Below are 18,447 nucleotides of genomic sequence, written 5' to 3'. Positions count from 1 at the left end.
TCTTCGACGCGCCTTTGTGTTCTTACGTGCGATACAGTGACCATGTTCTTTCAGTTGTGTGGCCATAGTGCAGGATTGGCGAGATCCCGCCGCAGCAGCGACTGCTCGGATACAGGCTTGGAGTTACGATCCAGAGAAAATGGTCTATCGACAAAAGAGCAGATATGTGCGTCGAAGTAAAAGATGGTAGGATCGGAAAGTGGCTGCATTACATGAGTATAGAAGAATCTGCTTGCGCGGCCGTATAAGTTGAGGCTGCCTGCTGAGAGCCGACGACGCTCCTTTCCTATCATCAGTCTTCTTCCCACACCTTCATTCATTTTCAAGAGGAGACCTTGAGTGTACTGTTGAGAAGCCGTATCCCCGACAGTCAACATGAGAGTACAAAAAGGCACGGCGGTCGATGCGGCATGGTCGTCACGTCTTGACGTAACTAAAGTCATCTGCACCTTCGCGAGTGGCGGCCGAGTGTTCTATGGCGTAATCGCAGAGGTTCCTGATCCCCTGCTGTGGGATTGGCCAGACGGTCGTCAACTTCTATGGGTTTATGACGACGGAAATTCCGTCAAAGTATGGCAAGAATGTGTCGAGCGACCTCGGCCGAGCAATCCTGCCTGGGCGTCATGTCTTCAGTCTATTGTGGGCTGCTATGAAAGCGATGGCGGCAATGTTTCGTACGCCGTCAGGTGGGACGGTTACGCATGTCCCACGTGGGAAGCAGAGGAAGACATGTCAAGCTACAGCCACCTGCTGGCAGAGCACGATCAGGCCTGTAAGTGCAGGCAAAGGCCGTGAGTAGCGTGGCCAAACCGGACGACGAATAAAAGGGGCGAAGCCACCGGAAAGCGGACTCACCGCGTAACACATCGATTTTCAGCATAAATATGTACGCTCGAACCAAGAGAGCAAGCTTGTTTTGTTATGCAAAGCATATGACACACATCGATTGGCCGTGGATCGAGGTGACTTCCGCAGCTTCTCGCGGTTTCCGTGCAGTCGTACCCCCATGGTTGCGTCCCGCGCGCTAGGCGGTAGCATGGCCGTATAATGCAAAACAGGAGATAATGAGACGAGGTTCCGCTTTGTGGCGCAGTTGGTTGTTTTGAACTGCGCGTGACACGCAACTACAGGTTCACGAGATTAGCGTTAGGAACCATGTAGCTTGATCAGAGTCATTTCCATTTTATACTGTAAGAGAAAAGACGAAATGACAGACGCGGACCGGCCATAGTTACGCATGCTTTCTTAGGCTAGCTAACGATCCCTGACGGCGGGTTTGGACCCAGCCAGCTGCCATTGAGGGCGCTAGGGGAGCACCGGCATAGACCCATCGAATACGGAACATCTTCACCTGAGACGACACTCAATGGAATCTGGTCAAGCCGTAGCATAAGATAGAGGAGTGGATTCAATTCTAGTCACTATTGGCCCCGAAGGGAGCCTTCGTCAATCCAACACTCCGTACAGCGCCAGCCTCTACCACCGACCTAGCCTTTTTACGCCACGATGTATAAACGCAGTCACTCCCGTCAGCCAGTTGCAGTCGTCATTCCAAAAGTCAAAGCTAAAGCTACTATCAGACCTGTCACCACTGTCGATGCATTCGGATAACCTGGGTTTCGAAGACTTTGTTTCTCTCGTTGAATATCTGTATCCTTCAGTGAAGGGATTTCGTTTCTCAATCGAGAGACTTCGTCATACAGCATAGCAGCTTCGATCCTTAGGCTAGAGGCCTTGGCTTCTTGTCTGGTGGCTATCGCTTGCAGATCAGAAACTGCAGCCTTTAGGCAATCAGTTTCGTCTGTCATGTAGGAGGCTAGGACCTCCAAACTGGAAGTCATGTCTCTTATTTCAGAGGCTCCATCTTCCAGGTCCGAAGCTTCGTCTTTTTTGTTGAAGACTGCATCTTGCACTTCGGTCACGCGTTGTCTTGACATTCTCGTCTGTACAGAGTGTAAGCTGTTTTCAATGAGAGTGCCTCATGTGAATTACTTACTGATGCTGGCCTGGCTCCCGTGGGCTGCAAGCACGATGTCCAGGAATTTCAGTTGGGTGATTGCTGTTTTGATAGGTGGGCATTATATCGCAGGTTTGGCTAGTAGTGAAAGTCAAGAGTCTTTATACATGAGCCTTATTGGCTGTTAAGTAATCTGAAAAGACAAATCATTGAGGTTTGGTCCCGGCTTTCGAGATGTGATTTGAGGCTATGCTGATACCCCCGTCATAATATGATGCTAAGCATGACATTTCTCATGTTCCAACCCCTGGCCTGGTTTGAACATGCCCCTCTAGTGACTTTAATCTTGTTGTCTTCAGCATCGCCGGTATCTATCTATTACAACGCCAAATATCCTCGCCGCAACTACCGCAGCTTTTAGTGACAGGATTCAGACCTTGTTGCATGGCTAAACCTATGAAAAAGACGGACTGGAACCGAAAGTGCGTTTGGTGCTGACATAGCATACCGGGATAAGACCGAAATAGGTAGAATAGCGTACTGTTACTGTACACAATGGCTTGATGTATGTATCTGTGATAAAAACAGTGAGTTGGACCCCAGTATTTTGACGGGTACGACTGGCTACTCAACAATGCGTCCAATGTAAATGTCGTATTGTGAGTGCCGTTTCTATGCTTGATAAAAGACCGACCAGCTCAGTCCTAAGACTGAGGTACATGCAGACCTACACCAGACGAGCCTGAGTTCGAGCGGCAAATATGCCAACCCAGTTTGGACAGATTTGCTCGCTATATTTGTGTGACAACAGTCGCTCTTGGGTCGAGCTTTCGAATTGGCCTATCGCCTACTGCAGTTCTGGGCTTGCTGATATGGCTCTGCTGGGCAGGGGCATGCATGTGGACCGTCCAGAAAGAGCTTTCGGTCATACACGCCCCAGACCAAGGCGCCTCTTTTGGAGCGTACAGGGATCCGCCGACTCAGCGACGGCTTCGTCGCGAGCGCTCAACAGGAGCACAGTAACCACCAACTTTGACCCGGGGATTGGCTATTTAGTATTCGAACGTGACACAATGTCCAAAAACAGAAGTCTCACTTCCGGCTTGTCACCGGCCAATCGAAATGTCGTGTCAGTCTTCGACTTCCTTCGACGTCGTTAGCGACTGGGTTTCTTCCATGTCACCTCCCACCGGAAGCCCTCGACGTTCGGCAGTACCGTCAGAAGGGAAACATGCCACTGGCGATTGGCGACACGAAACAGCGCTGTCCATGCCCGGCCTCGCCAGGACACCTTGCCCCGCCAGGACACCTCGTCTTGCGCTTTCCTCCGAGGGACATGCGAATCGAATACGACCCCACATCACCAACAGCGACCAGCATTTGCAGTCTTCCGCTGGGGCCCATCAGACTGCGCACGTCGCGTTTTACGACGAGAAACGTCAACCAGGGCGTCCAGCAAGAACAGCAAGAGCAGAAATCAAACACAGTGCTTCTGATTACAACTACAACGGATGCGCCATCGGCGACGCGGACGAAATGACAGAGTGGGAAGACTCTATCGAAGCCAGTGAGGCTGTTGTGGAACATTTTCAGTTTGTCCGTCGTGTGGATTTGGATGGTACGGCAGCCGGTCGTTCTTTGATCACAATCATGTTAGAGCGGTCTGGACTTTGCACCAAGAACGAAGATGCAGCTGCAGGCGCGGCATAGGTAGAAGGGTCCTCGAAGTAATTATGTACAGTACCATACCCATTCGAGTCGGATTGGGCCTTGAAATAATTGTTTCGTTGGTATTCACGTTATCAACATGGTTGATCGGTCCTTTGGATACGATTCCACACGGACGGACTTTGTCTTACTCAAAAGGGAATGCTTTCGTACATACGCGCTCGTGCATACAAGGCTCCGGTTTCGATTCTCTCTCGCGCTGGAACCAAAAAACAGTCGCTACAATTTACAGTGTTGGCCCGTGCGCAATCAAACCGGGGCAGGGAAAAGGAAACAATCTCTCGAGAGCCCAATGAGGTTATCTGACAGCAAAGAATGGCGGAGAAACTGTGTTAACTCCATTTTTCTCCCCAGCAACGTCCTAGGCCATTTTCAAGCATAAAGATCTATTGCGGAACAGGCTGACCGTCCAAGCCGTAGGTCCACGGTTGAATCAGTTCGACCGGCGTATCATGGACCGAGACAACACTGCCCAGGCACGCACCAGTCAAGTAGGCTCCGGGGAGCGGACTCTCCATGAAGTAGCGACTCGACGCACCGTTTTCCAGTGGATCACATACCCCGCTTGCATAATCAGAATGCCATCCACCATAGTAGTTGCAGGTGGGGGATAGAAAGGCCGGGTCGTAGTTGCCCAGGCTGGAAATATCGAGGAGCTGCTGATCGCATAAGGATTCAAAAAACGGAAAACTTGAACTGATTAGCAGTGATTCTTTGACTCCTGAAAGGGTGTGGTTCTCTCTCACTTGATGAATGAGTTGCAACAACAAGTAGGTAACATCTGAACCGAGTAGTCAGGGGGGCCTAGACTGCCGTAACCATCGAACATCTGTTGCTGAAGAGCCAGACTCGAAGACGTTACTGTGGAAGGTTGCAGCATTTGCACCGAAAACATATCCTTCAAAGTGGGTTGCCCAGAGGAAGTCAGCTTTGCAGGCGATAGTAATGAGTGAACCGCCGTGGCATGGCTCGTCGTGACGGAGCACGGCTCGACGTCTGTTTGATGGCGCGTGTCGTTTGTTAACAACGACATGCCTTTCTGTGGCGGGGTTTGTGGTCTAGACGCATTATCAGAACGAACTTCAGCCTCGGCCGGGACCGTGTGCATGGTCAGATCGGGCATCAGGACGTCTGTTTGATAGCATATGCCGTTTGTTGACAACGAGATGTCTCGCTGTGGCGGGGTTTGTGGTCTATAAGCATTAACTCAACCACCCTGCTTCCCACGCAACCCCGCATACCACGCAGCCCCAAACCCCCATCAATATCACCATACCCATCAACAACATCCATTATTCCTCATCCCTACCACCTACCCAGATGCAACTTTCTGCTTCACTAGATAATTCAGATCCACTGGATTCACTTGTGCTACTCTCTGCTTCGCCAGCAGCAATTTGCGCCCGTCGGATATCCTCGATATTAGCGAACGTCGTGTTAGGGTCCGTCTGGACCCTTTTTCTCCTGCCTTGTTGCTGACTATCCGTCTGGGCCTGGAATGCCTGGGCCTGACGCTCTAGGACTGTCAGTCTATAGGCCTGTTGGTCCCAGCCTTTTTGGACCTTTCTAAATAGGTGGCGTTGGGTGTAGATTTCTCGGGTATCTTGCGTAAGCTGGTTGAATAGGTGCAGCTGACGCTGAAGATCAGCAGACTTACGCGGGGTTGACCATGGGACTATAGATACAGCTCCATCCCACTGCTGACTTCCTGACTGCCCAGCTGTCTGGCCGTCTAGCTGTCTGGCTGGCTGGCTGGCTGATGCCTTAGACACGAAAGGGCTAGATAGAGGTTGCGCTACATCAACTGGCCATAACCCAGTGTGTTTCCAGCCGCTTTTAATAACCTGGATAGTCAAGGCGTCTAGACGTGCCCTTCTATAACAGTCTATAAAGTTCCTCTTGCCTGTTACAGTTGAATCGCTTTGTATATCTAGGTACCCTAGATACTTCCTATAGGCTGCCTTAAGAGGTCGGAATACTGACTGATCTAGAGGCTGGAGGACGTGTGATGTGTGCGGCGGCAGAAACAGGAGGTGTATGTGGTTCCGGAAGCATCGCCACAGAAAGTCTGTTGTTGTATGGCTATGATGGGCGTCTAGAACTAGTAGTCTAGTATCTGAAGGGTCCTCTGGGACAGTCTGAGGGATAAAGACCTTTTCTAGCCATTCTAGGGCATTCTGATCAGTTGTCCAGCCGTTCTCTGTTGCTGTGAATTTCCAGCTAGCATAGGGTTGAAGATCTAGAGGAAACCACTGTTGCTGGACTGACTTGCCCTTATACATAACAAGAGGCGGAAGTGCGCGTCCTCTGGCAGAGACGCACTCGATCAGAGATACCCATGCCCGCGATCCAGGCTGTTTTTTCTGGATATACTTGGTCTCTGACGATCCTAGTACTAGCCCATTGCTTCCTTTGCCCTCGAGGATACCAGTCTCATCCATGTTCCATCTATTAGCTGGCTTGATGGGCAGGATTGCTGGCAGATCAAGGCGATGAAACCATTCCTGGATAATGTCAGCAGTTGCCCCATTAATTCGCCTAGCGTCAATTGCCCTGCATCGCTGGGTTCTGATAGATGGGTTTCTGCGAAGAAATCGCTGCATCCACTTCCTCCCAAGTGGTCGCTGCCCATCGCCCAGCATGCGCTCAGCCAGCCCTTTGACTTGCTGATGGCAAAACGCAGAGCCTAGGGCAGCCTGCTTAGATATCCACTCAGCAAGTAGACCTTCCTGGTTCTGAGATAACCGCTGCAGTCTACCAAAGGCAGTATTTCTAGACTGGGTACCATGGAGACGTTGTCGTACAGTCGCCTCTGGGATGCCCCATTTGCGACCTGCCCCGCGGATACTAAGCCCGTCAGCAATATCCCAAAGTGCCCGCTGCAGCTCATGTTCACTATACTGCTTCATCTTATAGTAAAAAAGATATCCTCAAAAAATGGCGTTGTTTGGGGTAGAATAGAAGATGTTGTGATAGTTAGAAAAGAGGAGTAGGTTTTATGGTGACGCGTTGTTGGGCTGCGTGGTATGCGGGGTTGCGTGGGAAGCAGGGTGGTTGAGTTATCAGAACGAACTTTAGCCTCGGCAGGGACCGTGTGCATGGCCAGATCGGGCGTCAACAAGTTTGGTATTGAGATTCGAGAAGCCATTGTCGTTATGAGGGTTCGCTGAGTACGTCGTTGAATCTTTGGTTGTAGTGAAGCAGTACGTGAAGTACGTGACTGAGGGGATTGTCGTGTTATATAGATTGGTTGATCAAGTAGGACATCTGGCGATCTTTGGTATATTACACAGCCGCCGCTGGCGCAGGCGGTGCCGAGTCTTGGTCGCAACGATGATGGAGGTGCTTGAGGTCTTGGGCATTAGCCTGCAGAAGCCCGGTTTTCCAACAAGCATTCGAGTTGGCGAAGTGGGAGGTGATGACAGCCAACGAACAGTCTGCATGTTTCGCCGCCATGTAAACGTGAAGACGAGTACAAGGGTCAGGGGTCGATCGAGACTTGCGCACGAAACCACGCCAATCATCGCCTGAGGTGCAGTCGGTTCGAAATCGGCTGTGGGGCTTGATGTCTGTATTGCTTCATCGCAGCCACTTGTGAATCGGCAGGCCGATTGAACGGGACAACTTCTGTGCGTTGCGACCCAGCCTAATGCGAAACGGCTTTTGGTGACTTGAGCCGACATGCCTCTCACCGCAGCCGTTACTGGATCCTCTTCGTGACAAGAGACATTCGAGAACCCGCAAAGTATCTGCTGTATTGCTGACAGCACGCTTCCCAAGAGCTAAAATTGGCTTTTGGCACCCCCGCATCACTGGTTCGTGAATTTGCCAATAAAGTTGCGATACAGGGCCAAACGTTGGTTCTTAGTCATTCAATCCGAATGGCTTGTTGCCGAGCTCGAAGCGGCAAATGGGCTCTGGGTCCTAGTTGCAACCGCAGGGGGTTGGAGCTGTTTATGGCTTCGAAGAACACGGGTTCTCAGCTTCAAGCAAGGCGCAGTTATGTAATCAGCATCTATCAATGAACGACTGAACAAAGTCGCGCTTCATTATACTACACCATCCATTCGCGTGCGACACCCTCAAGTACCATTATACTGCTAAAGTAACCTGACACATGTACTCGGTCGCCTGTTCGCGGAGACTTATGCCAATTAGTCCCGCGAAGGTGCATCTCAACATTGAGGTTCGAAATCTATGCTCGCATCCTGCCTCGCCGCCCGTTTGAGCGGCTTCGGGTCACGTGTGGACAGAGAGTACTGCAGAGGAATACACTAAAGTTTTTCCCACGGCAGTTGGTGGCCTGAAATATGAGACTCCTCCAGATGCCCCGGGCCCTTGTTGTAGTAGAGGACACAAGTAGTCAGTTCATGGCCTTCCTGGTTGAACAGGCTACATAAACATCGAACCCTTGTGTAGTCATCCCTTTTATCGTCGTTTCCTTGGATTTTTAAGTGAACCGTGAATCCACGCCTGAATCCACGCCTGAATCCACGAAAGGACTTCACTCACGAACCTCGGACGTTTCAGCGATTCGGCCACTTTGGCCTTGCACTGGAGATCCCCGCTTCAGTCCATCGAAGCAGCTGCAAGGTGAAGCTTTCGACAGTCTTCACCATTGGCAAGTCGCTTGGGGGCGGACCCGAAGAAAATGGGATCGTGCCATTTGTTGTTGTCAAAAACCAGGTTCATAACGTAATCGAGAACTTCCTTTAAAGACTTAGTCATCTAGGGAGAAGCGACGAATGCAGTCAATCATGGCGGCGGAAGCAAATGCCAGACTATTGGCTCCTAGCCTTTCTTGTATACTGCATGGATTTTTCGCGCCTGTTTCTAGCCTTACTTCGAAGTGACTGAGGAATCGGAGAGCCGATTTTAGCTGCTGCTCAGCACGAAACACTTCAGCCACGTTCGGAATCGGCGGCGAGATCACACCATTTGGACCTCCATCCATAGACACTAGGTGTCTTCAGGCTTTCTTTCTGCTTGGTCGTCTTCTGCTCATAACTAGTGCACAGTACTTTCAGGTCGTCCAAAACCTTTTTCTGACACAACAGGTATTTTGCTCGGAGCAGAACAAGTAAAGAATCAATCCCAATACTAGATAACGGAGCGGATGAATGATGACCTCCATAATACCATATACTTCGCTCTAGAACCAGCCTCCAGGATTGTTTGGTGCCCGCTTCGGACTCCCTTTCGAATCAACAACCTCAAAGTCATACCCCCCTCGACCCCGTCTGACAGGAGTCAGGAGTACATCGAGCTCGGCTTTCGTCAACGGCAAGTCTTGTCTACAGCCGGTCTCTCTCCCCACATCGCCGTTCAGGTCGGACTCTAAAGGATTACCACGAGCCATACTGTTCTCCGCCACCAGAGAGTTTGTCTCGTCGATGACACTCCTAAATCTGCTGACAATGTCGGCAAGCTGCGCCACAGCTTCGTCGACGTTGGCTATGAAGGTGGACCCCTTCAGGGCGACGCCTTTCCAGTAGTCAAGTTCTTGTCTGAGACGGCCGGAGTCTCTCACAAGTTCTTCCAGGCGTTTTTCCCTGCTGACCGGTGCTTTCTGAGATTGTATAGCGACGTCTGTGAGGTCGACTGCGTGGGTTGTTCCGCCTAAAGCAACGACCTCGTTGTCTATGTCGGTCGGTTGACTCGGCCAACCGGTTGATTGGCGAGGGCGTTTTAAGGGTCTGGTTGCCATGCCACTGTGCTTTGCGGATGGGCTTCACTGCCATCAAGATGCCAAACCTGGCGTAAAAGAGTATTATATAGAATTTGCAAGGGACTTGTGATTGTTGGGTTCAAGAAAGAAGAGAAAGCCAGAAGATGATCTGAAGAGCTTCATGCGAAGCCGAAACACCGGCGGCAAATCGGATCAGGCTGCTGTTATTGCCGGTTTTTTTTTTTTTTAACGCGGACATCCACAATCCAAGAGGCGATCCAGTCTCGGCGATTAGAATGCGTCACGAATAGTTGTGCACCCACGTCTCACTCCACGATTGTGTCCAAGCTCATAAGACCATTGCAAAAACTCCTAATGGAATGAATTGCTTAGCCGATTATGGCTTCTGCAATGCCCAGTGGGCAGGAAACTCGGGGGTTTCTTTTTTTTCTTCTTTTTTTTGGCAAATGATGTCGGACGTAAACACGAGTCTGCACGCACGAGAAGCAGAATTTGCTTTCTCTCCAATAATACACCAGTCTGCAGCTATGTTGCGGACACTATAAAAGTCGTCATCGGCGTGACGTGAACAGAAACGATCGAGCAGCCATAGACGTGCTCATCTAGATCATGGACTCCATGTGGTAAGCCGTACATCATTGTTCCATCACGGTGGATAGCCTGCTGATGAAATCAGGACCAACCTACTTAGACAAGATGAGCAGTGCTGCCTTGCCATCTGTCTGGCCGTCAACTGTCCCCATACCGGATTGACCGACGACACATGGTATCCGCCGTTTGACAAAGTAAAAGAGGACATCAACAGTACCGCGGGAGACCGGTTCGTTGCCTACATCATAAGCTGTCTCTGTGGGCCGCTCCAAGGCAAAGAGTTCGTCGTCAAGGTGGCCGCGCTTCTGGCGTGCCTGAAACTCCGCGACGCGCACGAGCAACCAGACGATGGCCCACCCGACAACAGAATTAACCTCCTGTTCGAGTTTGATAAGGTGTTGAACTTTGACTTTGGCAACATACCTGTCATTGTCAAGGTGCTGGAGCAGGTTCTGATGTTCTCCGCGCGGATATTGGAGATCCATGCGCCGGAAGACGCTGTCCAGCCGGGGCTGCTGCCCGCAACTCTCCACATCTGCGACGACTCAGTGTCGAGGAAGATGCTTTACATGTACTGCTGCGTACGGATCTTGTTCCCCGACACCCACGAGTCATCGATGCATCGGACAAGAGCCGTCTTTCAGCTGAACACCGCAGACGCGTCCGAGTTGTTTCCCGACACGCTCAGCGACGGAGAGCTGGAGTCGGCAGGTCATTCGATGTGCGGCATGGATGAGAACTTATCCGATGAAGAGTATGTCAGCACGTCCGATGCCGATTCTAGCTTTGCCGGAGGCGTAGATGTGTTAGAGGAAAGCTCGGAGTCCAGCATGGACGACGATGAGGATGATGTAGACTAGTCGAGCAGTCAGTCCTGAAAGCATGAGGGATGTTGTTGTGTGCCGTTTGCTTGCGTTGCTGGTTCTCTACAAAACATTACTTTCCAAACAAATGCCAGATCCCTCGCTTGATGTCTACGCCTTTTAAGTGAGCCAGCTTGTGCCAGGCTTTACTAAACCCTCTGGAATCCCCAGCGCAACCATGACATGCTGAAGGGTTCATCCCTAGAACAACCTGTATCAAAAAGCTACGATGGTCTGCTTGCCGATGACTGCGTATGATGATGCACACAACTGTTGCTGACGAGGGCTCGCAGACAGTCTGAGAGCATTCTGGGCCTTGTCTTTCAAGGCCTTTCAAGCCCGGCTGCAAGTTGCGGAACATCAACTACAGAACGGGCCGATGTCATTTTACTCGTCACGGACGAGCGGATGCGCAAGACGAGGCATTGGTCGGTAGGCTGGCCACCGGCGCCATAAGTGGCTCTGCTCTTCCCGTGTACGACTACGTGCCATCCTCCCTGCGTGAAAAGTACAGGAAGCATGTTTCGGCTGCAACGGTCGACGCCAAAAACATCTCTCCCAGCGCCTCATATAGCTCATCCGTCATGATGGTGTGGAGTACGCCGAGGTGTGCTCCCCGATATACGGTATACTGCTCCCGTCAGTGCTGAAACCGCGATGGCATCGCCGTCATCCATGCGTCTCGGCATCCTCGCGCTTTCTTGTCAGTATGCCCTCAACAACGCCCCGTCGGTCGCTAGCTCCCGTGCTCCTGATTCTCCAGCTTGCTGTTGCGATCGTGAAGGCAACGTCGGCCATCGAGGTTCTTTCGCAGGTTCCGTCATGTGCTGTGAGTCTTTGCGTCATTATCCAGGTCTCCATCATGCTGATATGTTATCCATCAAGTCTGAATGTATCAGCAGCACATTCCTCATGTCCGCCTGCGACCCAGAAGACGTGACGACTTGTATCTGTTCTAACATCGCCATTCAAGCGGAATTATCGGCATGTGTGCAAACACACTGTCCGTTTGGCGATCAACTAAGTTGGCTCCGCCGTCCCCATTCACAGTGCCATCCTACTAACTACCTTGGCGAAGCTGCAGCGACGGTAGAGGGAGTCCTATGCGAAGCGTATCCCAAGGAATCGCGGAGGCAGGAAGTCCGACGTACGCTCGTCATCAGCTGCAGTCTCGTGTTCCTCGTCGTGGCGCTTCGTCTTTTTACGCGGATGAAGTACGCCGGTGGCCTATGGGGGGATGACTACATGACTATCTTCGCGGCAGTAATTGGGCCCAACTCCCCTTGGCGAATTCTTCTGATGTCACCCAACAGGTCCTCCTCATCGCTCTGACCGCAGTCTACCTGCACATTACACGTATTGGTTTCGGCATGCACTATTGGACGATACCAGTGGGGAATGGCATTGTCATCCGCAAGGTTCGGGAACCCGGGCCCGCCGGTTGATCGTGGTGCCTCACACTAAACGCCGAGTCAGATGCTTTACGTCGGAAACTTGGTCTACACTGTTCTCCAAGCCGCCGTAAAACTGTCGATCATTCTTTTCCTCCGCCGCATCTTCCCGTCACAAACCTTCCGGAGGATCGCCCAGGCCATCGAGATCATCCTCCTGCTTCACGGCACGCTCTTCACCATCCCATTTGCGGTGCAATGCATACCCGTACGATCGATCTGGGACCGCACCATCACCGACCGACAGTGTCTGAACTTACAGGCGGTGGGATACAGCAGCGGCGGGCTCGCCATGGCGGAAGATATCGCCATCTTACTCCTGCCGATCCCCCACGTTTGGCAGCTGAAGATTTCCCTCCCGCGGCGCCTGGCAGTTATTGCACTGTTCAGCGTCGGTTCCTTGTGAGTCGGATAGCCGCTTTGTGGCAGAAGGGAAGCGGAAGAAGGCTGACACGGCCGGCAGCGCCTGCGTGACATCGGCCATCCGGATCAAATATCTGGTGGAGTATAGCACCACGTTCGATGAGACGTGGGACCATGTCGATATCGTAGTATGGTCATTCATCGAACAGTCCGTGGCAATGCTCTGTGCGAGTTTACCCACGCTGCGTTTGCTACTTGTCAGCATCGCGTCTCGACGTCGCCCCGCATCATCGGGAAGCTTTTTCCACAAAGAGAGTCCGAAACAAATATGGAGTTGGTCTCTTGATAGAATGAGACGATGCCGTGTGCAGATACAAAAAGACGGCGACCCCGCGCCCCAGCAAACAGGTGAGGGTGTTCTCGTGACGACGACGGTGGAGGTCGACCGCCACTCATACATGGCCATGGACCTGCCACCCTTTCCACCGCCTGCCTACTCTGGGCCGAGGAATAATGCATGACATCAAAGTCCCGGCAGAGGAGATCATCGACGAGGACGAAGTAGGTGGAAAACTTGAAACTAGGAGATGCTCGTGTTGTGACAGACTTAGAGACTTGACAAGGCAGCGTGATGAGTTATGATGCGCAATGGGAGGTCGTTGCTCTAAGAATAACGGATGTAGGGGGCTTCCCCGCCAGGATATCATTAAAGGTGCGCGGTACGCCAGCTATATCCCGAACATAGTCAAATGCTGGCCTCGTTGTCTGAGATCACATTGCTTGGACGGCCTTAAAACATAACGTAACTGTTCACTAACTACAACATAATTTGGTTGATCTGGCCCGCGATGGTCAGCGTTGGGTCAACATCCTGGTACAAGCAGGACAGGCGGTTTCGATCGTCTGTTCCTGTCAAGTGGAGTTGCCCTCTCTAATTCAGGGCTTCGTGAAGCCGTCGTCTGTCTACGGTGGGAGAGAAATGACCCATGGCCTCCTCTCCTGGGAGGCCTCGCAATTTCCTACATATGTGTTCCACGCTGCGTCGCAATCAAGTGCTTAGACGCTTTGTGTACACTTGGTCAGGGAGTTTTGCAGAGTGCGTTCGGCTGAGCAACGGCAGTCTTGTTTGAGAATAGAGTGTGGGCAAGGGTACATACATACAGCAATACACATTGTCCAAAAGTGGTCATTGTGAGAGAGGTGCTCATTGGGCATCGTTGACAGTGAAGTGGGTGAGGTTCGAGACATGGCTATGGGTGGGCTGGGATCCAAAAACAGCTGCACTCGGACAGGGGACGACTCCGGCCCAGCGCCGCCGTTTCTTGCGAGTGAGTCGTCCAAGTACTGACGAGCAGTATCACCGGGGTCGTCGTAACCAAGACTGGACATTAGATATTGAGCTCTGAAGAATCCATATAGTGCCTCTAGAGTACTGTAGGATGTTGCCCCGTCTATCTTATCGGTTTGCTCGATGACCATCGTGTCCATGGTCCATGCCAATATGCTCGGCTGTGTCGGCGGCTGCCAGGGCGACCGCGCCGCTACCCACCACAAGAACCTTGACGGGATGACCGGATCCTGGACTCACGGTCGCGTTTTGCCGTATACGTGAGGCGGCCTTGCACAAGACCGCAGGGCAAGGGGCTAAAGAAAGAGCCACAGTCGTACTCGCATGGGGAAAGGGGTCAGACCTTGGGACGCCGCAGTCTATGTTCGACTAGAGATAGCAAGACGGTGATTTCTTCAGAGTCGAGATAGTATGTACAGTAAAGTATACCGGCAGTTGTGCGGTTGAAGAGAAAAGTGCCCTTGCTCGTCTACGGGACCAGCCATGGATATGCAGCATTCGGACGGCCGACTGGAGCCAGAATGGCTGATGGATCAGCGGTAAACCAAAAGCCACAATGGACCCGCTCGACTCCTCTCGTTCCCGTTGCGTTGTGAGCTACCCAGCCCTTACTGCAACAATAGTAATGACTCCCGGCTCAGCTGAATATGGCTTGCTGCAATTTTGAGGTTCTTTGCGCCCGAAACCGTATATAAGAGCCTGCCCATACCGTCGAGAAACTCACCTGAGCGGTTGCTTGTACCTCCACACCGAAACATCCCTATCCCCCTCCAGCTTCAACATCCCAAACCGATCATCGATCTTTTATTGTTGCCTTGAACTGGTTCTAGATCTACCCAACTTGTTCAGCCACCCATTTAGCATACTACACCTGATACCGAGACCGATGGACCTACAAACGCTCGAAGATTCCACCTGGATCGATAAATGGAAGAAGGCTAAAGACTGGGATGCCTTAGTCGACTTGAATACCGAGTTTATCGAACTAAGCGCAGCCGGTATCCAAGACGTTCACACACCTTATCACCTTCGCCCCCTTGATCCGGAGTCTGAGGAACTGGTGCCTGCGCTGCTCCACCTCCATGAGTATGGCATGTTGACGACGAACAGCCAGCCAGCCTCCGCAAGCTCTTGCTTCTCCGACGAAGACGAAGAGTGGATTGACATCCGTCAGATCCCTTTTGTGGAATTCTTTTTGCGGCTTGATGGAACGAGGCCCATGCATTTTCTCGAGCGTCTTTCTAGAGATCGTAATCTCATAATTACCGCAGTTATGCACGCGCATGGCGTGGTCGTGGCGCCCCTACCGGATGGTGTCACTGCCATACCATTATCATTCGAACGGGTGCGACCGCGAATGCCGCAGACCAACGAGTCAGCAGAATGGTGTGTGATCACAGCCACGCCTGACGAGCCTCTCTCTCTTGATGAGTTTGGGTTTGAAGACATCCCGGCCGTCTGTAACGACTTGGTCGTCTCTTGTATGGTGATGCCTATGCATGACGGTGATTTGTACAAGGAGGAGGAGGACGCTATGTTCCTGCAGAAGCTGGAAGTGGTTGATATTCTAGCATCCATTGCCGACCATGCTCGAGAAGCAGGGCTGGAATCAACTCGGAAAAGCTCTCTTGCGGAATCGGGAAGCCAGGCTACGACTCACTAGGATGAAGACGAGGATTCATTCGTACTGTAGCTGTCGTTGACGTCAACCAGCGGCGAGTGGATCTCAGTCATTGACGAGGATAGAGCATCTACGAGGATGAAGCAGATAGAAAACTTGGGACTCAGAGACGCTAGAGCTGTGACAGAGTAAAAGGTTGCATAAGACATCGTGATGAGCCATGGTGCGCAACTGAACACCGTAGCCTTCAAGGAATAACGGATGTAGGGGGTTTCCTTGCGAGGATGTCATTAAGCCTGTGCGGTATATCCCGAAAATGGTTGGATATGCCGGCCTCCTTGTCTGAGATCACATCACTTGAAAGGCTTCAACACGTGACGTAACTATTCACCAACTACAGTGTCATTTGGTTGACATGGCATGTGACGGTCAATGTGTGGTCAGCAAACTGGGTGCAAGCAGCATCGGCGGCGTCGGCCGTCGATTCCCGTCAAGTGAAGTTGCAGTCTCTTACGCAGGGCTTCGCAAAGCCGTCTTCTGTCTACGATGGCGAAGAAATGGCCAATGGCCTACTCTCCCGGGAGGCCTCTCCATGGTCTACAATGTGCTCCATGTTGCGTCGCAATCGAGAGCCTTAACGCCATGTGTACATACACTCGGCGAACGAGTTTCGCGGAGTATGACCAGCTAAGTAACGTCGAGAACATGACTTCGCTCTACGTTGAGCCTAGTTCTGCAGCCTGCTGCGCCAAATGGATTTTGGTATCAATTTGGCGAAAGATGGGGGGACTGTTGCATGAAAAGTTGAGCAATCAGGCCAGAGAGCGGGAAGTGAATACCTCAGAGAAGATATGTCAATAGGCCTAGAAAGAGACCTTGTCAGAGATGGTTCGCGCTTTTTTGGCGTCGTGGTGCTGATCTTGTTGGCGCTTGAGATCAGGAGCACTTATCGGATGCGACGCGATGAAATGAGTGGCGATCGACAAATCCCATCACATAGATTTTTTTAGCCACATTTCCTCTGCAGTGCGGGGCGAGAAAAGGCAATGGCTCCCTGAGGCGGTTGGCCGTTCTCCGATGCTCCTCTTTACCTAGTGCGCAAATGTGCACCCGGCTTTTCCTGGTGACTACGTGCATGGTCACCTGCCTCAAAGAGTTGCTTCTGGTCGTTACATACAGTAGCCAGAACACTCTTTTCGGGTTCCTACCAGCGCGTGCGGTGTTGTGAAAGTATCGTCGACCGGGAAGGTAGGAAGGGCCCGTCCGGCTCGGTGAAGGCAGGCCTGCTTGGGCACAATCCTGGCTGAGGATTCCTCAATGCTGGGTGCCACAACCAGATGAGGCCACAAACGGCTGCTGCTGCGCCCTAGACGAAGACATCCAGTTTCGGCCTTTAAGGCTTCACTTCACGTAAGCAGTTTCCGGTTCTTGTTATTTGACACGAGATTCTTGATTGTGAGAGACGTTTTTGCACCTAGCTACGTAAGAGCCAGAACATACCCCCTGTATTATGTACTATGCCCAGCACCCAGCACCCAGCACCCAGCGGCCCAGGCTCCTGTTGCGCCACTTTCGGCTGTTGCTCTCGATACCCCGGCGATGGCCTCAGCGGGAGGAGGGTGTCGCCAACAGCAGCTGGTTTTCAACCTGGGTACTGTCGTACGCTGTAGCCACTTTTGGATCTTCATTCCGGCGTCGAACACCTTGTCGCCGACCACTCCATATTGTGTGTTCCCAGGTACTATGTAGTGCAATGGGTACGGTGACAGCCCGAAAATAAGAGCGTCGGTCGGAGAAGGACGCCCCCGAAGAATCGATGCGGCTTCCACGACTTTGCGTGTTATTAGCGAACACTTTGTTTTCCATACAGTACAGTACCGTGCATTCATGTGCCAGCGCAGCAAACCAGTTTGATCCAATGGATCCCACCCGCGCACCACCCGCTTCTTCTGATCTCAATCCCCCCATATTTCCTCAACAACCACGTCTCCTATCTCATCATCACGATGTAGATGCCGACCAGCAAGTCAATCCATGCTGCATGCCGGCACAGACTTGCATGCCGCAGCACGCCTTTAGCGGGGAGCCGGTCTCCCCACAGCCGGCCAAGGCAGCCGGCGAATCATCGCCGAGTACCGACACCAAGATGGACGAAAGCGGACGGAAGATGACATATGCAAAGCTCATCCAAACGGCGCTTCTCAGCAGGGAGACGCAGCAGATGGAGCTTAGCGAACTCTACGATTGGTTTGAAAAAAACACCAGTAGAGCCAACAGGGGAAACAAAGGATGGCAAAACAGCGTCCGCTCGAACCTCAGCCTAAACAAGGTTTGTCAACGTCTGCCAGACCAGCGTTCTGGAGTCGCACCCCGCTGACTCGTGCGAAACAGGCCTTTCAACGACTGGACGGGAGAGGCTCGTATTGGCGTCTTGTAGGGGCGGGCTTGACGGCGCGCCAGCCAACGCGCAAACCTCGAGCGAATCGCAGGAAAAAAGTCAAGGTGCTTCCTGCAGAGAGAAACAGCGTGGCATCACCCACGTCGTCGTGTGCATCCGAATCGGGCGACGTTCCGCGGGAGAACGTGTCCGAAGTTCGCCACGGCCACAGTAGCCCCTGGAGCCTCGATGATTCCACGTCTCCCGAGAAGAGCCAGCTCGAGGGCGACCCCTCTTCCATTTATTCAACGCCGAGTCTGGTCATTTCGACGCAAGACGACTTGAAGTATACACACGATCCACTATGGGCTTGGAACCTGGACAGCAGACGCTACGTGAACTGGCCATACTGCAGCTGCTTCTGTAGCCGACACCAGCTTGGCTGGACAGACATAAGCG

General features: G+C 52.1%; 3 protein-coding genes across 3 annotated transcripts; all 3 read left to right on the top strand.

Annotated features, from left to right (window-relative positions):
• Positions 1-9,983: 9,983 nt before the first annotated feature.
• Positions 9,984-10,825, top strand: ColSpa_10690 (uncharacterized protein; the record flags this gene model as incomplete). Its single annotated transcript, XM_049276902.1, has 2 exons — positions 9,984-9,997; positions 10,051-10,825. 2 exons carry the CDS (start codon positions 9,984-9,986, stop codon positions 10,823-10,825), a joined length of 789 nt encoding a protein of 262 aa, XP_049132859.1.
• A 1,479-nt stretch (positions 10,826-12,304) lies between these two features.
• On the top strand, positions 12,305-12,685 carry ColSpa_10689 (uncharacterized protein; the record flags this gene model as incomplete). The annotated part of the gene is made up of 1 exon (XM_049276901.1): positions 12,305-12,685. The coding sequence occupies one exon, from the start codon at positions 12,305-12,307 to the stop codon at positions 12,683-12,685; it is 381 nt and encodes a 126-aa protein (XP_049132858.1).
• Positions 12,686-14,876: 2,191 nt separating this feature from the next.
• ColSpa_10688 (uncharacterized protein) lies at positions 14,877-15,653 on the top strand (the record flags this gene model as incomplete). The annotated part of the gene is made up of 1 exon (XM_049276900.1): positions 14,877-15,653. One exon carries the CDS (start codon positions 14,877-14,879, stop codon positions 15,651-15,653), a length of 777 nt encoding a protein of 258 aa, XP_049132857.1.
• Between the last annotated feature and the right edge of the window lie 2,794 nt (positions 15,654-18,447).

The sequence above is a fragment of the Colletotrichum spaethianum genome, assembly GCF_022836535.1.
Source record: "Colletotrichum spaethianum MAFF 239500 DNA, contig37, whole genome shotgun sequence".
Lineage (NCBI taxonomy): Eukaryota > Fungi > Ascomycota > Sordariomycetes > Glomerellales > Glomerellaceae > Colletotrichum > Colletotrichum spaethianum.
The sequence above is the reverse complement of the archived record's forward strand: the minus strand, read 5'-3'. Positions and strand labels throughout refer to the sequence as shown.